At 39.8% G+C, this 23,880-nt stretch overlaps 1 protein-coding gene across 1 annotated transcript in view; it reads right to left on the bottom strand.

Moving 5' to 3' along the window:
* Positions 1-23,880, bottom strand: part of prex2 (phosphatidylinositol-3,4,5-trisphosphate-dependent Rac exchange factor 2) — a 184,636-nt gene that overhangs the window by 103,692 nt on the left and 57,064 nt on the right. The window contains exons 9-15 of the mRNA XM_007886904.2: positions 21,622-21,771; positions 17,462-17,606; positions 15,394-15,494; positions 12,134-12,237; positions 7,285-7,334; positions 1,522-1,597; positions 116-188 (exon numbers count right to left, since the gene is read on the bottom strand). Of these exons, the coding sequence (XP_007885095.1) occupies positions 116-188; positions 1,522-1,597; positions 7,285-7,334; positions 12,134-12,237; positions 15,394-15,494; positions 17,462-17,606; positions 21,622-21,771 (699 nt within the window). The remainder of the gene's footprint in view (positions 1-115; positions 189-1,521; positions 1,598-7,284; positions 7,335-12,133; positions 12,238-15,393; positions 15,495-17,461; positions 17,607-21,621; positions 21,772-23,880) is intronic.

Genomic DNA, 23,880 nt, shown 5'->3' on the forward strand with positions numbered 1-23,880 from the left:
GAGTGACCTTAGTCACCCACTGCCTATGATTCAAACTCAACAACACAAACATTTGTATTGTAATACTATTCTAGGAAGGGCTTACATTCAAATCATGCACTGAATTGAACCTTACCGTGGTGCATAAAACCATTGTCACACAGTTCCACACCCAGGATTATTGCTTCCTCTCTCGTTCTACAGTCCCCCTGGTAATAAAATAATAGACATTCTAAATTGTAGGTTCTAATAACACAAGAACTGCCAATTCTTGTCTGATATCTTTAACATCTTGTTCAGAAAGACAACTCTATTCAAAACATTTCAACATGGTGCAGTTCACAGTGCATCTGTTGCGATTCCCTTTTCCATCCTTTGTGAAAAGTACTAGGTGTTTTTTCAATGGCTTAGTAAAACTGGACAGGGCTGAAGAGTGGAGGAATAGTCAGCCTTCACTCTACATTGCAAATGCCTAACTGGTTCCCCACAATGGAAAAACACTCCATTATCAAAAACACAAAATATTAAAATATTCCATTGTTATAAACTTCAAAACAGTTTATGCAGATTCAAGTTTGAACTTGAAAACAGGGAACGGAATGGCAATATTTTTGAAATCCATGTTTAAGTTTAATAGATACAATGCATCTTCTTTATTTTCTCACATCACTTGCTGCCTTCATCTAGAAAACAGAGAGAGAGTCAGCTCCAAGCACACTATCACCATTGCTTCACAATAAGATTAAAGGGAACATTGATAAATGAAAAAAGTTCTTTTTTCTCAGGAGTTCTTTTTTCTCAGGAGTTGTAAAGGAGTTGTAATTTTTTTTTAAGTCTGCAATTTCAAACACAGTCAAGGATTAGTTATGTAATCTTATTTTAGATTTTAAAAAAGTTTAAAGACCTGGCATCTGTTCTAACTGTTACATTGTTAGGAGTTGTACTTTTAACAAACCCAATATCCGGAGTGACTCTAGTTTATGATCAGCGATAAACTATACTAAATCCCAGCTTCACCCTTAAACTCAAGACCATAAATCCATACTCTTCACTCCAAATAATTCTTACATTGGCTCCAATTTACCACGCGTCAATCCCAGAACTTGTACCTAATTCATTCTTAGCCACACATTTAATTCACTTAACCCAAGTTTCATTCCTCCTGTTCTCGTTGTTCTCTGTTCTCAATCACTGATTTATATTCCATGGCCTCTCCATTTTATTCTATCTGATATCTAGATCTAAGCATCCCCACTCTTGGTATCCGATTAACATGCATCCCTGTGGTTACATGCACTTGCTCAATTCAAGGTCCACTCTGCCATTAGAAGCAAACTGCAGTCACTACAAAAGTAATTCACAAGCACTTGACCACTGTGTACTCTGTATACAATATTTCCACTCGCTCTACATCTGCAATCAAATGCACTTTATCGGCTGCTTTCTTTGTATGTAAAACGTATCAAACAACCATACCAAGTGAGCGATCTCACCAGAGTAATACACAACATGAGAAACTGTGCCCAATGTTGATCACCTTACCTGTGCAATTAGCCAGTCGATCAGCTTGTTTGCCATCACCACTGACTTATAAGTTCGAAGATGATAGTCTTTATCTCTGTGTGAGACAATGTCAAATAACAGAACATTACACACAAACATTCAACATGGTAAAGGTGGCAGAGGTATTGCTTTTTAACTGGTAAATAATGTTTAAAGTCTGGCACAACTAGTTGCACCGAATGGCCTGTTTCCATGCTGTAATGCTCTGCATAATTCTATATTGTGTGTCAGCCTGCCTCAGTTGGGGCTTGAAATTAATTTAGTCTAGGCTGCAACTCCAGTGTAGTGCAGGGAGTTTGTTGCATTGTTAGAGGTGCCATCCTTCCAATAAGACGGTAAACCGAGGTCCAGTCTACCTGTTCAGGTGGACGTTAAAGATACCATGACACTATTTGAAAAGAGAAGCGAGTTTCTCACAGTGCCCTGTCCAACAATCCCCCAGATAAAATTGGCCATTCATTTCATGGCTGTTTGTGGAACATTGCTGTTTGGTCATTGGGCTGCTGTATACAAATACACATTTTACAGTATATCAAGGAGGACATCTCAATTTTCTGTATAGTCCAGTGCTGCTAGGATGATGATTATTATTATATGTAATTGATATGTAAATCACCTTGAAGACATTTTAGGTTTTGTTTGTTTCCCTTGTCAATTTTATAAATAAACTGTTAACAACAGAGAGCAATAAATAGTTGAGTAATTAGGAAACAGATTTAAACAGAGAAGATTGGCTGGTGTAACTTGGGGAAATTGATACTAGGTACTAGGCAATTTATCTACTGTAAAGAGATACGTTTTATTTCTTCATGCAGGAACTCTCTTGGAAATCTCTGTTTTAATGTTCAATGTTGGCACTTAAAGGTACAAAGAGGTTATTCAACCCTGTGCAAATTTTGTGGCTTTCAGCACTTTTCTGCTGTGTTTTATTGAGGTTAGCAAAATTGTCGAAATGTGTTTGTAAGTTACTGTACTACAACTAAAAATAAAAAGACTTTATAAATCAAAATTAATAAGAATATGCAGCATTGCATTACAAGCATATGTGCACAGGGAAAATTAGTTTATTCCAACCCCACTCCCCCTACCCTCCAACCTTCGATTCTAACCCCCAGCTCGGGTGCAAACCCTTAACTGTCCAGTACCTTGGGACTTCCTTCCAACCGGAAAGCACTATATAAATGTAATTTGTTGTTGCTGCTGGATTTAGTAAACGAAACCAATTAGCAATTAGCCCAAATCAAATAATTTGCTACACTGAACACTGGGAGCAGAATAACTCCTCATATTTTATATCTAGAGCAGGATTAATATACTGTAATCTGATCAAAATGGACGTGTGAACTGGTTTGCACTGCTCATGCAGAATCGGTTTCAACACATGTCCTTTGATCTTCAATAACAAGAAAGCTCAGTGATATGGAATAAGATAAGAGCAATTTCTTGTCATATCGACGTAGATGGAAGGACAGTTTGACTAACACCAGTAAAACATCTGTTTCACTCTTGATGGATTTTCCTGTCCTGAAGCCTTCTTAAAAATCTTTAATAACACATTTGTGTGATTTGATATTTATGCAATTTGCACAAGGCAAGGATAATCTGATTGAAAGTGATATTCTGATTAAATCTATGAACCGGCAGCTTGTACTCAAACAAAACATCAAACAGTGGAAAACAGTGCTAACTGCCATTAGTTATGTCGGTCACATTGCAGAAAGCTAGAGGTGGTTAGCATGAGATTCAGGCTGAAGTGGACTGACATGTTTAATGACATTCAAAATGTTAAGCAATGTACAATTAGCATCAAAGCCCATGAGAACAGCAGCACTTCTGCCCATCAAAGAAATTATAGTGTCAAAGATTTACTATATAAATGGAGAGGCCATGGAATATAAATCAGTTACTGAATGTATGGTGTCCAGAATTTGGCAAACTCTTGAATTCAGTCTTAACTTTGAAGCCGGTTTTCTGCAGACCCATGATCTGAAAGATACACTTGGGGTAAAATTGATGGTGTTTCTTAAGTTACGCCAGCATTGACTGTCACTCACCAGCACACCCTTTACAGCAAATGGTTTCTTCGTATTGGTCTGCCATTTTTATTCAATCTGTGACGGGCAATTTTTTTTTTGTGTAAATTTTAGGCACTACATTAGGCTGTAAGTAAATTTTCTTGTTGAATACTTATTTTCTAGTGCTGATCTGCCATGGCAGGGCGATATTTGTATTCTCATCCAAAAGAATAATGTTTTGCTGATTGAGCAAAACGTGAAAGGCGCTCTATAAATGGAATCTTGTTATTGCTGTTGTTGTTGTTGAGCAGGCTGTTCAGTAAAATATTAGTTTCTGGGTCAGCAACTTGGAGCCCGATAAAGGGCCTCAAATTTACAAAATAAATAACTGCCACTTTAAATTTTAAAAAATGGCGTGCATTGAGACCCGAAAATGAGGAAAACATTTACCTGAGGAGGTGTGCTGCCATTAGTTTATAAATGGCAGTTTATACTGGTATAGTTAAAGGAACTCTGCAAACTTTACTTTCTAGAAATATGCTGGTCCCTTGATCATTGAGTGTGGACCATAAGGAACAAGCAGGACTCAAATCTATTTAAACTTCTCTTAATATTTTGTCTCTTGAAATCATCAGAGTGGAATTTTAGGTATGCCGCTGAATTAGAATTAGGAGGAAGAAGTGGCTATACTGAATGCCAAGGGGAATAACACCTCCACTGTGTTTTGCAAGGACGCAAAACAAAAATAACATGCAGTGCAGAGACAGAATTATGTACAAGTGGATAGATGACCCTCTGAGGTTTCAAGTGACATGAATTTGGTTAGCAATTCAATTTTCCCAACCATTAAGTAATGAAAATGAGATTAATTTAGTGTTCTAGGCATCAGTAGGAAGACAAAGACTTGTTTCAATCTGTGCTACAGCTTAAAAGCTTATTTGCTGTGTGTAAATTGGCTGCAGTATTCATGCTCAAATAAATTCACTTTGTGTTTGTTTTACTTCACAGGAAAATCCGTGAAGCATTTTGAGACGTTTCAGCAATGCGACACGGTAGCTAAACCAAATGCAAGCATTTTTTTTTAAAGTAAATTTTTAGTTATGTAACTTTTTAAAAGTTAGACTCTTTCGATCACAGAGAATATTTCAGCATTATTTTTTCTCCTGTCTTGCTGACAGGCTGCACAGGATGGCCATGTCAGCACCACTTCACTCCAGAAAGTCTTTTCACTTCTAGAGTACTGTGTTCAGTTCTGGGCACCACACTTTAGGAAGGATGCCAAGGCATTGAAGAGGCTGCAAAGGAGATTTACCAGGATGGTACCAGGAATGAGGGACTTCAGTTATAAGGAGAGACTAGAGAAGCTAGGATTATTCTTCTTGGAGCAGAGAAGGGTAAGAGGAGACTTAATAGGAGTTTTCAAAATTATGAGGGGATTCGATAGGGTGAACCAGGAGAAACTACTTCCACTGGCGGGTGGGTGAGTAACCCAAGGACATTGATTTAAAATAGTTGTTAAAAGATGAGGAGAAATTTTTTCACAAAGCGAGTTGTTCATATCTGGAATGCCATGCCTGAAATGGTAATCGGTGGAAGCCAATTCAATAACAACTTTTAAGAGAGAATTAGATAATTATTTGGGGAGGACACATTTGCAGGGCTATGGGGAGAGAGTGGGGGAGTGGGATTGATTTGGATAGCTCTTTTAAAAGAGTCGGCACAGACACGATGGGCCGAATGGCCTCCTTCTGTGCTGTATAATTCTATGATTCATAGGAAGGAGAGAGTATGTTACCTTGTTGAGACATTTTGTAAATAGCGCCCTTCCCCTACATGGCCCATGTTCTGCTCTGATTGACTTACATTCTGTTCGCAGGAAACTGAAGTTGATTCCCCAATTGAAGCCTGGTTTCCTTCTTCTAAAGCAGTCAGGAAATTCCTTTTTAATTGTGCTTTCTTGTAGTCAAGAAACACGAAAAGTGGGGCAACAAACTCAGAAAGCTATCAAGGGGACAAAAAAGTGTTCTGGGATCTGTAAACCAGGGTATTGAATATAAAAGTAGGGATGTTGCATTAGAATTGTAAAGAATTTGGTTAGGCTGCATTTGGAAGCTTTTATTCACTTGTTGGGCCCTCCATCACAGGAAGGATGTCAAAGAGATGAAGAGGGTGCAGCCCAGATTTACTCGGATGTTATCAACTGCGAGACAATGTGCATGTGAAGAGAGGCTGGCTATATCGCAGCTTTTTTTTCCCACAAGAGCAGAGCTGATTGAGAGGAGATATATTAGCTAAGATATTGAAGCAGCACGACAGGATAGTTTGGGAAATAAATGATTTCTAATAGTCACGGAATCGGTCATAGTCTCTAGCTTGCAGCAACCTTGGTCCTCCTCAACAACAACTTGTACTTATATAGTACCCTTCACACAGGGTAGTGTCCCAGAGCGCTCCTCCCTTGTCATACACCCTAGAGACACACACACAAGTGTACATATACATATGTCAGATAGACAGACAGAGATGTAATAAAAAGAGTAATTGTGTGGGGGATGTGTGCGTGTGTGTGTGTGTAAGGTTCGGGTTGGTACTGTACGCTACATTTCACATAATAGCCCGTTATCCACATTGTTTTCATATCCACAATGTGGTTGGTCCCAAATAGTGTGGATATCGAGCTTTCATCTGCATATGGTTTTAACTGGACAACCATAAAGAATTTTTAAAAAGGCTCACAAACTGAGATGTATTCTGTGCTGCGTGTACAGAAGATTTAATTCAATGGAAACACTAATACATTACCGATCCAAAGATAGTCAAAGAAAACACAGCAAATTGCAAATGTTATAACAAACGAGGGCTGTAACCGGAGCTTTTCAGGAAATACCATAGGTCAGTAACAGAGTTAAACTGCTTAACTTTGATCTAACTACGTCCAGATTCCATTGCTGTGTAGGTCTGGCTCTTGTTCTGTGAAACCAGAAATAATTAAATATATGCAGCAATAAATTATGCTATCTAAATATATAAATGTGACGCATGTCCGACTATAGTCCCAGTGCTTTGTCCCTGAAACTGCGCCAAAGGTGGAAACAGTTTTGGTGACTTCATGGCTAGCCTGTTCCAGAATTTGGCATTTCCCATGCAAATGGCTAATTGCTCTCCTACACAACTGGAGGCTTTGAGGATCAAATTCCAATTCAAAGTTATAATAATAAAAAAAATAATGCTTGCAATTGATGTAAGCGCTCTGGGACACAACTCTGCGTGAGGGGCGCTATATAAATATAAGTTGTTGTTCCTCATCACGCTGTCGAGACATTTCAACTGCTTCAAATGATTTACTTTTAAATATCATGAGTGTGTATTTTGTAGGCGAACGCAGCAGCTAATTTGCACACAGCAATGTCCCCCATACAACCATGAAGTGAATGACCAATTATATTTGGGGACTGTTGGCCAAGATCTGGGAAGAAACTCCTTTCTCTTTTCGATTAGTGTAATAGGATCTTTAACCTCCAAGTGAACAGACAGTTTATTGTTTTATCTGAAGGACGTCACCTCCAACAATGCAGCGTTCTCCTGTTACTGTACTGGAGGTCAAAGCCCCGATGTGTGGCTTGAACACACAACCTTCTCGTTAAAAGGTGAGAGAGCTACCAAGTGAGCCAGGTAGACAGGGTAGATTACATAGGATATATGTAAAGGTGTTTATTGTCCTACTCACCTGATCACAGGAGTGAATAGACTGTGGAGCCGGTAGTAAAGTCTGACACCCTGAAAGCAAAGGACAAACAATCAATTGTTAAGCCTGTAGCTGGCAGAGAATCATCGATAAATCAAAACTGTGTTCATAGTACAGTATTTATTGATATCCAATAGCTTTTTCTTTTGTTTAAAATATTAAGTGCCTCTTATGTGGCCTTTCAACCTCAGGTCTTAGTTTCTGGCTTGACTCTATTTTACCGTGAGCTTCTCTTGCTGCTTAATTCCATTTATCTATCTTATTATTAATAATAATAATAATTCTTGCATCTAATATAGCACTTTTCACACCAGGAGCACATTTCAAAGCATTTTACAAGATTTACTATAGAGTACTGTGACTGTATTTTGTGGACAAATCTCAGTGGCCAATTTTGTAGATCTGCTCCACATCCCCCGCCCCAACCACCCTACCATCGGTGGCCGGGCCTTCAGCCTCTCAGCCCCTAGGCTCTGGAACTCCATCCCCCAGTGCCTTCGCCTTGCCTCCTCCCTTTCCTCCTTCAAGGCCGGTCTCAAGACCTTTCTCTTTGACCATGCCTTCAGCTCCCCTCTCGACTCTCCACCCCCTCCTCGCTCCCTCCCTTCCCTCCCCTCACCCTGACCATTTCCCCCTGCTCCGGTCCTGACCCAACTGTACAGCGCCTTGGGATGTCCTCCCGACGTGAAAGGCGCTCTATAAATGGAATCTTGTTGTTGTTGCTGTTGTTTGTGCACAGCAACATCCCTCATAGAGCCATGAAATATATTGGGGTTGGGGGTTGGTGGGGGTGGGATTTGCCAGGAGATCGAGAGAAACTCCCTTCCCTTTCCCTGCCTGGCTCACTTGGTAGCTCTCATGGAATCTTTAAAGCCAACCTGAATAGGCAGACAGTTGAACATCTCAACCGAAAGATAACACCTCCAATCTTGCCCTTTTAGCTCAATCTTCACGACCATACCTGCAAACCTTCATGATTTTCTACTTGCGGTTATTTGATCACATGCCAAACGCACGCTAGTTATTCCTTGCTCACCTTTGCTAAAGGAAATAAATACATAGCGCCTTCCCAAAATAAAACCAGATGCTTGAGCAGTCTGCACAGGCCATCGACTGTGGTTGTGTTTGAAGGACTCCTTCTTTCCCTTGGAGAACAGCAATTTTTTTTGTTCATTTGCTTATGCTTAACTGTACTCGTACATGGCATTCACCCTCGTGATCCAGTAAAATAGGTCGGAACCTTGAGGCCAGCATGCAGCAGGATGCAATAGGCCCGTTATTCTGCTTCACTGAACCGATGCAAACCATGTGGTATCAGCCGCTCGATTTCCAATTCAGAGACACAGTTTGAGACCACCTCCAAGGCTGGTCACGTAGCTCTTAGACTTTACATTGGCTCTAGTGTAATTTTCAACTCTCAGTGACAAGGAACTGGCAGTGTAACTCCATTATGTGGGCTTGCATCTCTGCACTGCAGGCACTGGCTTAACAAGGAGCCTGTAGTGCGTGACTCAGCTACAAGCTTCCTTCTTACCAGGAGAATGGGTTTAACACTTTTTAAACACGGAGCACACCGCACAATCTTTCACAACGCACTTTTCACTTCAGGGTTCAAGAGCTGCTGGTTACCTATCAAACTGGTTGTCAATGGGGTCTGTCAATCAAGGGACCAATTAGTGTCTATCTTTCTTGGCAGAGAAGCAGGTTAGGAGGGTCAACTTGGAGCTGAACTGGCTCCAAGGTGATGTACTTAGCAACGGAATGTCGGAATCGAGCCAGCCCTCTGTCGTGGTCTCGGTAGTCTGGTTCCTGAGCAAAGCAGGTCTGCAGTATACTCCATCCAGGGCTGATAACATTATTATCATTTATTATTATTATTATGATAACAAACTAGCCAGCCTGGCTCATCAACAGAACTGGGGGGGTGGCGGGGGCCTGCATGTCAAAGCTCCAATGGATAGGATGGTCCTTAAAATGGGTCTATGACAAGATTCATAGTTTGAATTCGGCTGTAACCAAAGATGCATCACATTGACCTGTGGGAACTCTTCTCCAACCTGCCTAGGACAGAGAACATTCAACCACATTAACTCATGACTTGATATTTTCCCAAGTAATTAGCTCATGAACTAATTTATCCTCATGCTTACGATTAAAGACTTAAAGGTCTTTTGATCCATTAGGGATCTCCTTCTTCCAAAAGACTTATACAGTATGCAGGATCATGAACCTAGTCTTTGGAGGGAGATGAAAAACCATAGACGAAGCTTCTCAAAAGGTAAATCTCTAACATTTCTTTCTGATCCCAATGGTAATTGAGCCAAATTCCAAGATATTAAATTAATTCATCCATAACTTGCTATGTTTCATGGATGACAATGCAATGTCCTACCATTTACAGGAGTTTTCCCCAGAACTTAATCTTCCAGAGGTCCAAACTTCCATCTAGTCTTAGCCTGTTAAACCATTTTCAGGGAGAAATTCCTCCAGGATCTAGATTTACTACATTTTCATAGCACTTGAGGGCATGCAGAATTTGGCAAATGGTTGAGTACAGTCTTAACTTTGAAGCCATTTTACTGCAATTCTGTTTGATAATGTATTCTACAGATCTGCTGCACTGGGAGTAAGAAATATCGTCTCATGTTTACTCCTGCTGGAAACATTAATTTGTTCTTCTATCATGCAGTTCTGCAATTTAAATTTGCAATACAAAATGTTTGGAAGGTAATGCATAAAAAACAATGAACAACAAAATAATTATATATTATAACTCATTCCATATAGAAGCAACTACCTTAAAAAATATTTCAAACTTGTGACTGACCTGAACACTCAATGGAGTAAACTCCTGTGGGGGCTTTAAATCTGTAATATTGGTACTTGGAATTCATCCAAGTAATACATGGGAACCAACAAATTTACCAAAATGAATTATTAGAGAATCCTTTAATTTACCCAAAGGACACATAAGGATTTCTGAAATTGATGGGTGAAAAATAATGATATTTTCACGATATTCTTATAATAGGATTTACTTAAAAAATACAGCAAAAAAATCAGTTTCCAGTGAACAGAGTAAGATAACTGTTGATTACAGTTTATTTTTCATTGTTCAAGCCCCAAAAGGCTAAAACAATGAACAAAAAGCTGCATTTATCTAGGTTATCTAGACCTATTTCATGTAGAGGTTGAGTAAACTCAGGTTAAATTAATTGGGCTTGAAGTCATGGAATGATCAGATTGAGGTGTTTAAAATAATGGAGAACATTGACAAGGTGAACAGTGAGGAGCGTTTTGCTCTAGTTGAGGAATCCAGGACAAGTTGCGCCGATAAAAGGGAGGTCCCCAAAAAAAGGGTTTACATCAAAAGTTGTCAGCATAAGGAACAGACCTCCTTAGAAGGCCATAGATGCAGAGTTGATTGATGTATTTTAGAGAGAGATAGTCAGTGCAAGGATTATTACAACAACTTGCACTTATATCGTACTTTTCACGTACGCTAATGTCTCCGACCACTTCACAAGGACAGTGAGAGATGCCGAGCAATGGAGGATAGGAGGTGACCAGAGGGCTCATATAGAGGGGGCAAGATAGAGGGGAAGAGGGAAGGAGTTCCAATATACGGACAGCAGAGTTTTGAATAAGATGGATCTTTGAACAGTGGAATTATAAGAAAAGATATTAACAGTTATGAAGAAAAGACTCGGAAATGGAATAATAATAATAAATAATAATCCTTGCATTTGATATAGCGCTTTTCATGTCTTCGAGATGTCTCAAAGCTCTTCACAGAATATACTGTAAAGTGAATTGACTGTATATTTGTGGGCAAAATGTGGCAGCCAATTGCGCACAGCAGTGTCCCACAAACAGTCATGGATTGAAGTGAACAATTTTAGTGTTTTTTTTTCTTGAGGGAATATTATTATCAGGCGTGTGGAGCAAGGAAACTTGCCCAAGGTTTTGCCCTGCCAGGAATCAAACAAAGGTCTTCAGCTTGCAAGGCGAGTGCTCTAACCACTGAGCTACAGGACTCCTCAAATATACAGGAATAAGTGAGTTCTAGACAATTAGTCTGAATAGCTTTCTTCCATTCTAATGTTCCATTTGTATTATTATTATGACTATGACAAAGATTTTTTAAAATTTCCTTGGAGGTTGGCAATATCAATAAGGATATCAAGGGATATGAAGAATAGATGGGGAAATGAAAAAGGAAACTGCCATTAACTTAATGGTGAAGCATACAGTTACAGTCAGTGAAATTTGAGGTATTTTCTGGGCTGCAAAACAGTCCCAGAGGTGAAACAACAGACCACCAACCCATTGTGCCCACTCAGTCTCTCTCCACTGTTTGTCACTTCCACTTCAACTAATTGCACACTTATGGTGAATTGACAATAATTCTCAAATTTTGGCTACTCAAATGTGCTAAAGTTGCATTAAAACTCTGAATGCAATGTCTAGGACTAGGAAGACTGCCAATCCATGTTTCTCCAATCAATCACCAATGGTCCCTTCGCGTATATAGTATTATTGGAGCAGCTCTGATCGTTTGGTGATATCCAGTATGACAGGTCCCCAGCGGGTTTCAGCTGGCTGAAGATTATGAGGAACAATTTCTCCTCAATCACAGAATCATAGAATTATACAACACAGAATGAGTCCATTCGGCCCATCATGTCTGTGCCGGCTTTTTGAAAAGAGCTATCCAATTCGATCCCACACCCCCACACTCTATCCAAATAAACAAACAAAAACGTGCATTTATATAGTGCTGGTTGTAGCACAGATTGTAAGTAGATCTTTTACACAATCAGGTCAGTACCTTGGAGATAACATCTTGCATTTCACTTCTTGGATGGTACGTCCCATCATCGTATCGAAACCTGTACAGCATATGCTCCGGTTTAAACTGATGCTTGTCTGTTACTGAAATCAATCACAGAGGGAATCAGTCAAACATGAGCAAGTATAAAGTTACTTTAACTTGTCTTCTTCCTCATTTCTCAGTCTCCAGCTCGCGATGCCCACCAAGCTTTCCAGGAGCCGTTTGTGCTGTCGGTCACCCACCCCACCCCGCCCCCCCCACCCAACAACAACAGCAACAACAACAACTTGCATTGATATAACCTCTTCATGCAGGGTAGTGTCCCAGAGAGCTTCAACCGCTGTGACGCCACCCGCCTTGTCTCACTCACCTCCAATCCACACGATAAGATCTACCATAAAGTTGCCTCTGGTTGGTCGCAGCACCAGGTCAGAACACTGACTCCAACTGCTCCGTCCCTCCACCCTATGACCTCGCTCCCTCTCCCACTCTCTCATTGGTCTTCTGTCACGAGGGTCAGAGGGCGAGGGTCAGATTGCTCGGAGTCAGCATTGTTACCCGTCACACAGACCTTGCTGTGTGGATTGGGGTGAACGAACTAATGGCGGGCAGTGTTACGGCGATTGCTGGGGGGGAGCAGTACGCGTGGCTTCTGGAAGTCTCAGCTGGTGGTGCTCAGCTTCTTTGTTTTATGTCATGCTATGCAACGTTTTTCATATTATTTTGTGTTATTTGGCATCTGTGCACAATTGGCTTCCACAAAATATACAGTTAATACACTTTGCAATATATCCTGTGAAGGGCTTTGAAACTTCTCAACAAATCGATTAGGCGCTATATCAAATGCAAGGATTGCTATTATTATTATTTACAAAAAACTCTGGTAAATGTTAAATCCATTTAGGTAATATAGTCGCTATTGGATACTTAATAGGTATAAAATCCACATGGTTAACTCTTTAAACTTATAAATATCATATAGTGGCCTTTTGTGTGCTGGAGCGGTAATAAAAACTGCTTCTCACGCAATCTCACTCAACCTCAGAGTCTATGATTGCTTTGCATTAGAACTCCTGCTGTGAAGTCATGGGATTCACAGCCAACAGCAAAGAATAAATGAAAATTCTAATTAGAAATCAAACATTGCACATGTATATTGATATGGACTTAAATTAACGCATTTATTTTGGCACAAGAGAGCACAATTTTTGCTTCCAACCTTGTCTTAAGACAAGATTTCTTGGTGTAACAAACCCTGAGACAAATGCACATATTTTCGACCACAAAATACACACAGTCACACCACTTTACAGTATATCCTGTGAAATGGTTTGAGATGTCTCAACGATGTGACCACGCATACATCAAATTCAAGAATCATTATTTTACATTATGACCAAAGTGTGAGATTCTTTATGGCTCTCAAACATTGCTTTGCAATGTTTTGTTTTTTAAATTTAAATTTAAATCTGCAAACATAAAGATAGGAAAACTGGCAGGAACAAAAGTCAAAGTGTGTGAGATCAGAGCACCAATATCCCCGATGTCTCACACAAAACATGTAAAAGTAGAAGAAAGGTTTACGGAGCAAAAAACAAACTTCTCGATTAAGAGGGAATTAACGGGTGTTCAGAACCAGGTTGAGGTGGCCCAACCACATTTTACGAAGGACACTTTTTTTTCACATAGAATTATACAAAATGATACAGCAAGGAAACATTGTCAAGCGCTTTAAGCTGAATTGAAAGGTGCAATGCAAGTACAAGTTGTATATTATTTGGCCCAACTTGTCTGTGCCAGTGTTTATACCCAACATGAGCCTCCAACCCTCCTATTCCCCCTCTTCTTAGCCCCTTGATTCTCTTCTCCCTCATGTCTATAGCAAATTTTCTCCTAAATATGTTAATGATTGAATACTAAAACCCAGCAGACAGTGGTTTTCATCCCATCGGTCCTCAGAGCTGAAAAACAATACCGCTAGCCGACTGCATCATCCTACACACCACTGCAAAGGCACACCAGCATGCATGTATATTGTATTAAGCTGTATACATACTCCCAATTTGTTGTTTTTTTTAAATCATTTTGATTTTGTTCTCATCACTCCAGACGATGAATTACTTCCTACAGCCCCAGTTGAGATTACAGAAAGAATCTTTCCTGAGGACAATAGGGGAACTTTACATTCCAGATGATATCTTTCATTTTGCAAACTGCGTCAATCTTCCTGAACCAGTTGGCAACAAGACAATGCTGTAAATTTCCAATAAACATTCAGCCTCACTTCCAGCAATTTAATAATGCTTTTACATTACTGGCATGTCTCCTAGGGTAAGCTTGTCACCAGAGGCAACTAGTAATATATAACAGCCAGTTTTGCCAGCTTCATATCCGGCAAGACCCCACTCAAAGAGTCGAATCTGGAGCTGCCTCCACATAATAATAATCCTTGCAATTGATACAGCGCCTTTCACATCGGCAGGACATCTGAAAGGCCCTCACAAGATTGACTGTAAAGTGTAGAGTATTTTTATTGGCAAGGGGGCAGGCAATTTGCACACATCAATGTCCTACAAGCAGCCGTGAAGTAAATGACTAATTTTATTTGGGGGATTGTTGACCAGGAAATCTGGGGAAACTCCTTTCTCTTTCCAAATAGTGACATGAGATCTTTAACATCCACCGGGAACAGGCAACCATCTCATCCAAATGACGGCCCCTTCAAATGGTGCTCCCCCTGCTCTACATTGTATTGAGTAAACACTGGCACAGACAAGATGGACCAAATACAATACAACTTGCACTTGCATTGCGCCTTTCAATTCAGGAGGACAGTCCACAGCCTGGACTGTGAGTTCAAAGTCCCAACTCTGGAGCTTGAACCCAAAACCTTCTGAGGCGAGAGTGCTAGCAACCCAGCCGGGTTGACACCAAAACCTGAGATCTGACTCGATATTCTAAAGTCACTGTTGGCACAATGTTCAGTGGCTACGAAATCCTGAAATCGTTTCAACCACAATACTCTGCAGCTTTCTGTGCTCCAGAGCCCCAAGAACCACAACATAAAAACACTAAAAGAGGCATACAAGAAATAATAACAGTAATAATCCTTGCGTTTCATGTAGGGTCCTATCACGTTGTTAAGACGTCTCAAAGCGCTTCACAGAATACACTGTTAAGTGAATTGACTATATTTTGTGGGCGAAATGATATAGATGTTTCTTCCCCCCAACAGTTCGAAGCCTGCAGTGACTCACCATGGTGAATGATCCCATTCTCCAGCAGTGCCTGTCCCAGGTGAACTCCTTCTTCAGGCTTACTGATCTCTTTGATTTCCATCAACCAGGCGACAAACTCACTAGTGAGACAAAACAGGGAAGGAACAGGAACACACATGCTGAGTAACATGACTTCACAAGATTACAAGATTGCTTCGGATGAAGAAACCAATCTCAGACTTTTTTGAGAAGGATGACACCCCCCAAATTGACTGTGGGAAGCCATTTGAAGCTGTATATCTAGATTTCCAAAAGGAGTTCAACAAAGTACCACATGAAAAACTCCTTCACAAATTGTGGGACTGGGTATCAAGAGCAATGGACGTGGACTCAGAATTGGCTGAAATGAAGGAACCAACACCAACAACAACAACAAGATTACATTTGTATAGCGCCTTTCACGTTGGGAGGACATCCCAAGGCGCTGGACAGAGTACAGCATTTCAGACACGAGCTGGGGTCGTGGGGGGGGGATGGGAGGGGATGGGGAAGGGGGGTGGCCGATGGCATGGTCGAAGAACCAAAGGGTCTTTGTTAGGGAAGCTAGGTCAAAATGGGGAGAGTTATAAGTGGGGTGACTCAGGGGTCTGTACTGGGACTCCCTCCTGTTCCTCATATATCTTAATGACATGGATTTGCACACCCAGTGTACGATAGTTAAATTTGCAGATGACACCAATGACACTGGATGGAATGAGAGGAGGCAGCAATATTCCTACAAAGAGAGCTTGATAGGGTATGCACATGGGCTGATAGTTAGCAAATCAAGTTTAACACTGATAAATGCAAAGTACTACACATAGGATCCAAGAACAGGAAACACAAGTATAACACGAACGGGATTGAACTCGGCAAGGGGGAAATTGAAAGAGATCTAAGGGTGCAAATTGACTCTATCCCTCACAATGTCAAATTAGTCTGAGGCAGCAATAACCAAGGTAAACAGGATGCTGGGTTATATTGTTAAATCAGTTGAGTTTAGATCCCCAGATGTCAGTCTCAGGCAGTTCAGCTCTCTGGTCAGACTGCACCTTGTATACTGCATATAGATCTGATCACCACAACGTAAGGGAGCACCAGGCTCTAGAGGCTGTACACGGGAGGGCAACCGGGATAATCCCCAGTGTAAGAGGAATGAGTTATGATGTGCAACGATTCAACACAAGCTTCAATCTTGAGAAAGAGAACTCAGAAGACCTCAGAGTGGTGCATCGAAAAGTAAACACAGATCATTACTTCAGCATGTATTATGGCAGCAGAATAAGAGTTGTAAAGAGCAATTTCAGGACAGATAACAGGAATTTTTTTAAAAGCAGAGGGTACCCAATGACTGGAATAGGCTGACAAGAAATGTGATGGAGGCCAGGACACCGGACTCATTTAAAAGCGTTGATGGAAGAATATTAGGGAAGATGTTCTGGTTTCTATTTGAATCCTGCCATTTGCAACCCTGAACCAATATCAATTCAATTAGTAGTGAACTGTTTCATTGTGTAAGCTGCACTTAAATGATTTCTTTGAAGATTGGTTACAAGGAGCAAGCCTTGACTACGAGTTCCTCCAGCACGCTTTGCACATCTTTATCAAACGCATTGGGAACGAATTTTCAGTATTTCTTTATTAGATATCTTAATAAGAAATGTATAATTCATAAATTTCTAAAAGGAGTATTCTGAAGAATACAGTTCATCAGCAAATTCAATGTTTCAGAAATTCAAAAAGTATACATTCCTTATGAAAGGTTGGGATTCAAACCCAGGAGCTTCCAATCCCAAGCCTTTCAACCAACATTCAACCGACTGAGCTACTCAGGATGAGCTCACGGTTTCCATATAGGAATTGTTGGCGGCTCACAATATCGCAATGCATTTTTCTAAACACACTTGTAATATAAAGAGGAACGTTAGCCTGTCCCACTGTGGTAGTCACTATGTTAAGCAAGTACACCCCATGACAAAACACTCCAGTTAACAAACCTAATGAATTCAATTTTGTTTCTCAACAGAAGATTAACCACAATTTTTTTTAAAAAAACAGCTGAAATTACCTGCCCAAGAAGCATTTTGGAAAAGTGCTGAGTTTCCGTTTCCGATCCTTGATTAAGTTGCCATGTTTGCACATCATGTGATAGAGCTTCTCCCCCTTTTCAGAGATCATCACCCAGGTATCTTGCTCCACGCCTAATTTCAAACCTAGTGTAAAAAAGAAGACTTTTTTTTACTTTTAAAATACTGAGGAAGCTGCTGTGTGACATGTTTGACTTAGCTCTGCCAGCTAAAAGGTTAGGCCTTTTATATTCCACCCAAAGAACTACCTCTTTCACTGCGTCTATAGTCACTTCCCACTCTTTCCTTGCTCAAGTCTAATCCGCCATTGTACAATGCTTCAAGACACTATTGTGCGTGAAGCCCACTATATAAATGCAAGTTGTTGTTTTGGTCTCCCCCACTGCTGTCAGCTATTCTGCTCAACTCGAATATTCTCCTTTGCTTTCCTGAATAACCCCAAAGCAATTTTAAATTTACTTTTGCATTAACAATGCAATGTACTGGTCAAAATGACATTAGATTAGATTTCGCCCACGAAATACACAGAAAATCCACTTTACAATACATTCTGTGAAGCGCTTTGAGACATCACAATGACGTGATGAGGTGGCATATCAGATGCAAGGCTTATTATTATATTATTATTAATTTATAAGAGTCAAATTGGTGAAGTTTATCTAATGGGGCAGAATCAAGCTTACCCCATTGCAATGAATTCATTACATGGAGCAGAATAAGCCTCAATGATTCCCCTTCTCCTTAACCTGGAAAGAAATTTCTCTCTTTCATGATCCAAAGAACGATTATCACAGTGGGACCCAAACATCAACAGACAAGCAGTTTTAAAGGATGTCTAAAGAGAATCCCCCAGAGCAATTAGAAAGTAATATCAATGAAGAAATCAATGAACCAGAAACTAAAACATAAAAGGCGGCATGAACAAAGCCTCAGGAAACACAGTAAGACAACTGGAGAACTGCAAATTACAAAGAAAAATAATAGAAAGAAGCTGTGCTATTGTCCTATTAATCTGAATAAAATATATTAAAGAGAAAGTGAACGTCAAGAATGCTGAGACTATACAAACTAACTTTTTAAAAATAATTTAGAAAAATTGAATGCTCAAGATCTCAAAATCAATCCCCATTTGCCCATTGGGGATTTAACAAATCCAATGATTTATTCAACTACACAATGTTCACAGTGTAGTCTGACACCCCAGTGCAGTACTGGGGGGAGGTGGCCGTCCTTTGGATGAGACATTAAACCAAGGTACTTTCTACACATTCTGATGGTTCAAGTGGATATTGAAGATCCAGTGGTAATTTTCATAGAGTAGGGAATTGTTTACTAGTGTTCAGGTCAATCATCTTCCCTCATCCAAATTCTCAAAGAAATCAGAATAACTGATCTTTTGTCTCATTGTTGCTTGTGAAACATTGCTGGCACAATGAATTAGGTTTTCCCCACATATTATCAGTTACTACATTTTGAAATAACTCATTGTGCCAAGTCCTTTGAGATGTTTCCAGTTGATAACACAAACAGTGCTCATTTTTGTTATATCTCTGATGCGGATTGGCAGAACTCTGAGAAAAAACGTCAAAGTAATTCTATCTCTTTTCCAATTGAGAAATAAAGAGGTGTGCGCCAGAAGGTCTGAAAGCGACATGAGGGATAGAGTAATAATTATACCTCGTTGATACAGCTGGAAGCTGTAAAGTGAAAAAAAACACTCCTGTCTGCCAAAGCACATTGTATCAACGGAATCTGAAACCAACAACGAGGCAATGGTAGAGCTAGTTAATGAATATGTACAGATGTACATGAGTAAGTCCCACCTAACATAGGAAATGATGAAGCTCTTCAAGGCTCTATCCTGTGTGAAGGGTGCTATATAAATACAAATTGTTCTTGTTCTTTCCACATCAGCAACCTCCGCTGGAAAGAACAAGTGTGTAGACCTGCAGGTCTGCCCACAAATGTCCCCATGGTACAGTGATCTGCAGTACTCACTCTCTAGCCTTTGAGTCATTTTCTAAAAAGTGGAGCTTGCTTTTGTTAGATAATACTAATAATAATTGTTTGGCACTAAACAAAAGGAAAAAAAAAGCCACATAAACAGGATAAACTGGATAAGAAGAGTTTTAAAAAAATGGTTCTGTGTAGTGTTTCCTACTGTGGGAAGGAAAAACAACAACAAGCAGATGGGCCATGTTGCAGCTGATGTATTTATAGTATCTCCTCAGGGTTCTTGACTTCCTCAATGATGTCACTGTCTCCTGTCTTGTGGATGCCAGTGTAACCCCAGGGTAAGGATTCAAGTGATCAGACGAGAGAGAGATTCATTACAAACTTCTAGTATGAGATTATGTGAGCCTATAAACATGGATGCTCTGGGTGTACGCCAAGTTTGCAAGCCAACTTTTTTTTCTGCAGTAATGAGAGCCTGTTAGAAGTCACCGCACTGTCACATTACAAGGTGGAGGCGTAGAAATTTACGATGCTCTTTTGCAACCATTTTTCTTTCTTTTTTTCTGATCGCATTCTTTGCACTTAACCCTCACCTACAAAATATACACTACACCTTACAGTGATAGATGCATTTAAGATCAATCTAAATATACACTTGAGGGAGAAGGGAATAGAAGGGTATGGGAGGGAGTAAGGAGTGGGTGGAGACTCATGGGGAGTATGAACACGGGCATGGACTATTTGTGCTGTAAGTCTCTGTAAATCTATACATCTCTGCAATTTCTGTGAAGTGCTTTGAGATGTCTTGATACCATAAGGAGCTATATTGAATAGAGGAACTATTATTATTTGTTTGCCGTTAATATTTTCTCTTCTAATTTTTGTTTCCTGCCTACCTTCGGAATGTAGGAATGACGGCCGGAAAGGACCATTGTGTTTGGTCCTAAAGTAAATCAACAATCACAGGCTACTTGAATCTTTCGTGCCCAACAATGTTTTCACACTAAATAGCTATTTAATTCTCACCTGAAGGTCCTGGCTTAGTTTCGTCATGTACTTTTTCGTACTCTGCTTCTACACAATTACATAGAGTGAAATGGCATAGAAATAGACCATTCAGTCCAACTATTCACTGCTGCTGTTTATACACCACACAAACGGCCACCACTCTTAATCTCCTCTATTCCCTCATTTTTATTTGTGGTCAACCGGGTCTCTGACACATGCAGAAACCCATCACCCTGAAAAACAGTTTCCAAACCAAATGGAGAGTTCTGTGAGGACTCTCTTCCTGGCATCCTGCTTAATTAATTTGTTTTTGCCACAGGTTGGCAAGAACCAAAACTTGGGGACCCCAGAATGTGCAATGGGGTGCTGATGGAGTTTAACCATCTAACTATCTGTTTGTAAACTAATTCCCCTTTATTTCTAACTCATGCAACAATAATAATAATATGCCTTATCACATCATTGAGATGTTTCAAAGCACTTCACAGGATTTACTGTAAAGTAGTGTAGGCAAACACTACACTAACAGTATTAACTGAGATAAAATCTGCTAAGGGAACAATACATCTTCCTTGGTCTAGTATTGTTAGCAAATCACGCTCTCCATAGTCACTGATTCTTTCATGCTACATATTACACTTTATAAGCGCACTATAAAGGATATTTATTGACAAGGACAGCTTCAGATGCCTTGAATCTAAAAAAAAAGTCTATTTATTATTAATACAAAAAAGGTCAGCTCTTTAATCTGCTGAATAAAAGTCATATCTAGAATCTCTCCAGAACTTGCTTTGAAGATGGAATCTATGGGCAACTTTTGTGACGCAACTATAATTTAATTCTTTTCCCCATCAAAGTTAAAGGCACAAACAGTACTTGATTTGTGACTGGTACACATTGTCCTGAATATTGTTTATAAGAGAAAAAATATCTGAACGGCCATTAAGATACTTTTAATATTGGAAAACCATTTCCTGTTTAGCTTTTCATTGCAATCCAGTTTTCAAAGACAGTCAGCCCAGAAACCCACAGAACCATTAATAAAAGAGTCCTAAAACCTTGCCACCAGAGGTAGACTCACACTGAAGATTAGTTTTTCGCTGATTTAATGTTCCAGAGGTTGTTCACAGCAGATCGAATTCACAAAAGAATTTGCAAAAGAGAGTTTATGACTTACACTTTCTGCATTCTCGTTCCTTCAAAAAGGCCTCCAACCAATCCTGTTTCTCCTCTGGTGTCTTGGCCATACAGACAAACCATTTATTTTTGGCGGTATTGTGGATCTTCCAGCCGTTGATGACGGTATGGCCACTGCTGTGATAATCGGCTGGAAGAAACAACAATCCTGATCAAACCCACGCACAGTATCGCGTATGCCCCAAACGAAAGTAAATGCACTTAATATGGAGCATTGATATTCTGCTAAGACAATAGTTTCCTGTATCTTTGAACAGCCATTCTGTACGATACCAACCAGTGTAAAGCTGAGAGCACGAATGAAATACGTAACGCACTTGCACGTCTTTTTAAAAAGGTGAAAAAAATCAATAGGCAACTAAAAGGTCCTCATTGTTTTCACAGGATGCACACTAGGATAAGTGCAGACATAAAGGCAAAGAGTAATGCCTGCATCAAGCCTTAAGTAGCCATTAGTGGCTGTGTTTATTACGGTCATTATATAACAGAGGATATCAATATTGTTCAATATTAATACAAAGCGACAAAAGGTTTCTGATGAGTCAAGATCTATATATTAGTTTACTAATGCATACTTCTGCCAGTCAAGCCAATCATATCCTAGTAAATTGTCTTTTTGTACCAAATAGTTGGGGAGAAAGTCCACATGCATTCAGATTGATGTGGAATATTAGAGCATCCAGAATTCGGAAAATTCTTAAATAAATACAGGCTTAATTCTGAAGCCTTTTTCCTGCAAGTTCTTTCCAAAAAGCCACAGTATACCGACTTCAAAGTTAGGATTGAATTCAACGATTTTGTCAAATTCTGGATGCTCTGAAATGGTATGTAAATAGAGTTAATTTAGGCCTCAGAGGAATTTCTCCCCAAGTCTCATTTGAAAGTCACTGGAGTACCAGAATGGTGCTTAGAGGATCATGCTACCTAAGCGAGGTTTAGCTCACAAACTGAAGACACTTCTAAACCTCCACGTTTGCCTCAAGATTAATGCCGTCCTGTCTGGTATTTCTCCTCTGACCCAGTTACCACCAGGCGGGAGAATCTCCTTCCCCTCCCCACTTCCCATCTGAGAGCGTTTCTCTAAGAAATAGTACTCATCAGTTCTGAAAGGGTTAAAGGTCAGTATCCACTGAGATTCAAACCCAGACCTTCCGGTTCTGACTAATCAAGCTGTCAGGATATGAATTGCCATTCGTTACCAATAAAATCCTCTAGTTGAACACACTAAGATTATTCTCTCATCATTATTAAATTCACCAAACCTTTGACAGTGAGGATTTATTATTTTCCGCTGCTAAATTTACCAGCTCTGGGAATACGTTCTTAAAAATTGGAAATGCAAATGTTTAAAGAAAGATCCTGCATTTGTAGAACAAGTTCTTTTCACATCAAAGTGTTTCACAGGCAATTCCTCAGGCTCCCCCACCGCCACCATCCATCTTTAAATCCTTCTCCCTCTCCTATTCTCCATGCCCAACCCTATATTTCTGAAGCTCTCTAAGATATTATCCTTTTTGAAGAATGCTATATAAATGCTAGTTCTTGCTACTGTTAAATGTAAAGATTCTTTTGTCAGCAAACACAGTGACTATTTATGTCAGTCAGGTTCCACAAAAAGCCTTGAGGTGATTAACCAATTAATCTGGTCACAACCCTTTTATATTGTCATCTGAGAACAGATAATAGAGACAATATCTCATCTGTAAGATAACATTTCTAACAATACTACACTTGACTAGTTCCTAACTGGGCAATCAGTCTAAAATATGAACTCCTGACGTGGGGCTTGAACCCACAACCTTCGGGTTCAGAGTCGAAAATATGACTAAGTGAGCCAGGCTGCAGCCGATGAGTGGAGAAAGCACGGCCATTTCTAAGGTCAGTAAATTCACTGACAAAGTGGAAAATAATACCCAGGAGATGTTTCAAGCTACCTGAATTTCTGCTCAAGATATAACACTTCTAAATCACATTCAAAATTGTATTGATCTCGCTAAATTTCGCCCACAAAAATACTTACGGTCACATTATTTTACAGTATATCTTGTGAAGTTCTTTGAGATGCCATAACAAAGTGATAAGGCACTATATCAAACATAAGGATTATTATTATATATATTATCATAAATTGGCTGTTTGCGGAACATTGTTGTGCGCAAATTGGCTCCCGTGTTGCCTCATAAAACCATGCACAGTCACACCAATTTGTAGTCTATCCTGTGAAATGCTTTGGGACTCC

This window comes from Callorhinchus milii, unplaced genomic scaffold, assembly GCF_018977255.1.
Source record: "Callorhinchus milii isolate IMCB2004 unplaced genomic scaffold, IMCB_Cmil_1.0 Scaffold2, whole genome shotgun sequence".
In the NCBI taxonomy this organism is placed as follows: Eukaryota; Metazoa; Chordata; class Chondrichthyes; order Chimaeriformes; family Callorhinchidae; genus Callorhinchus; species Callorhinchus milii.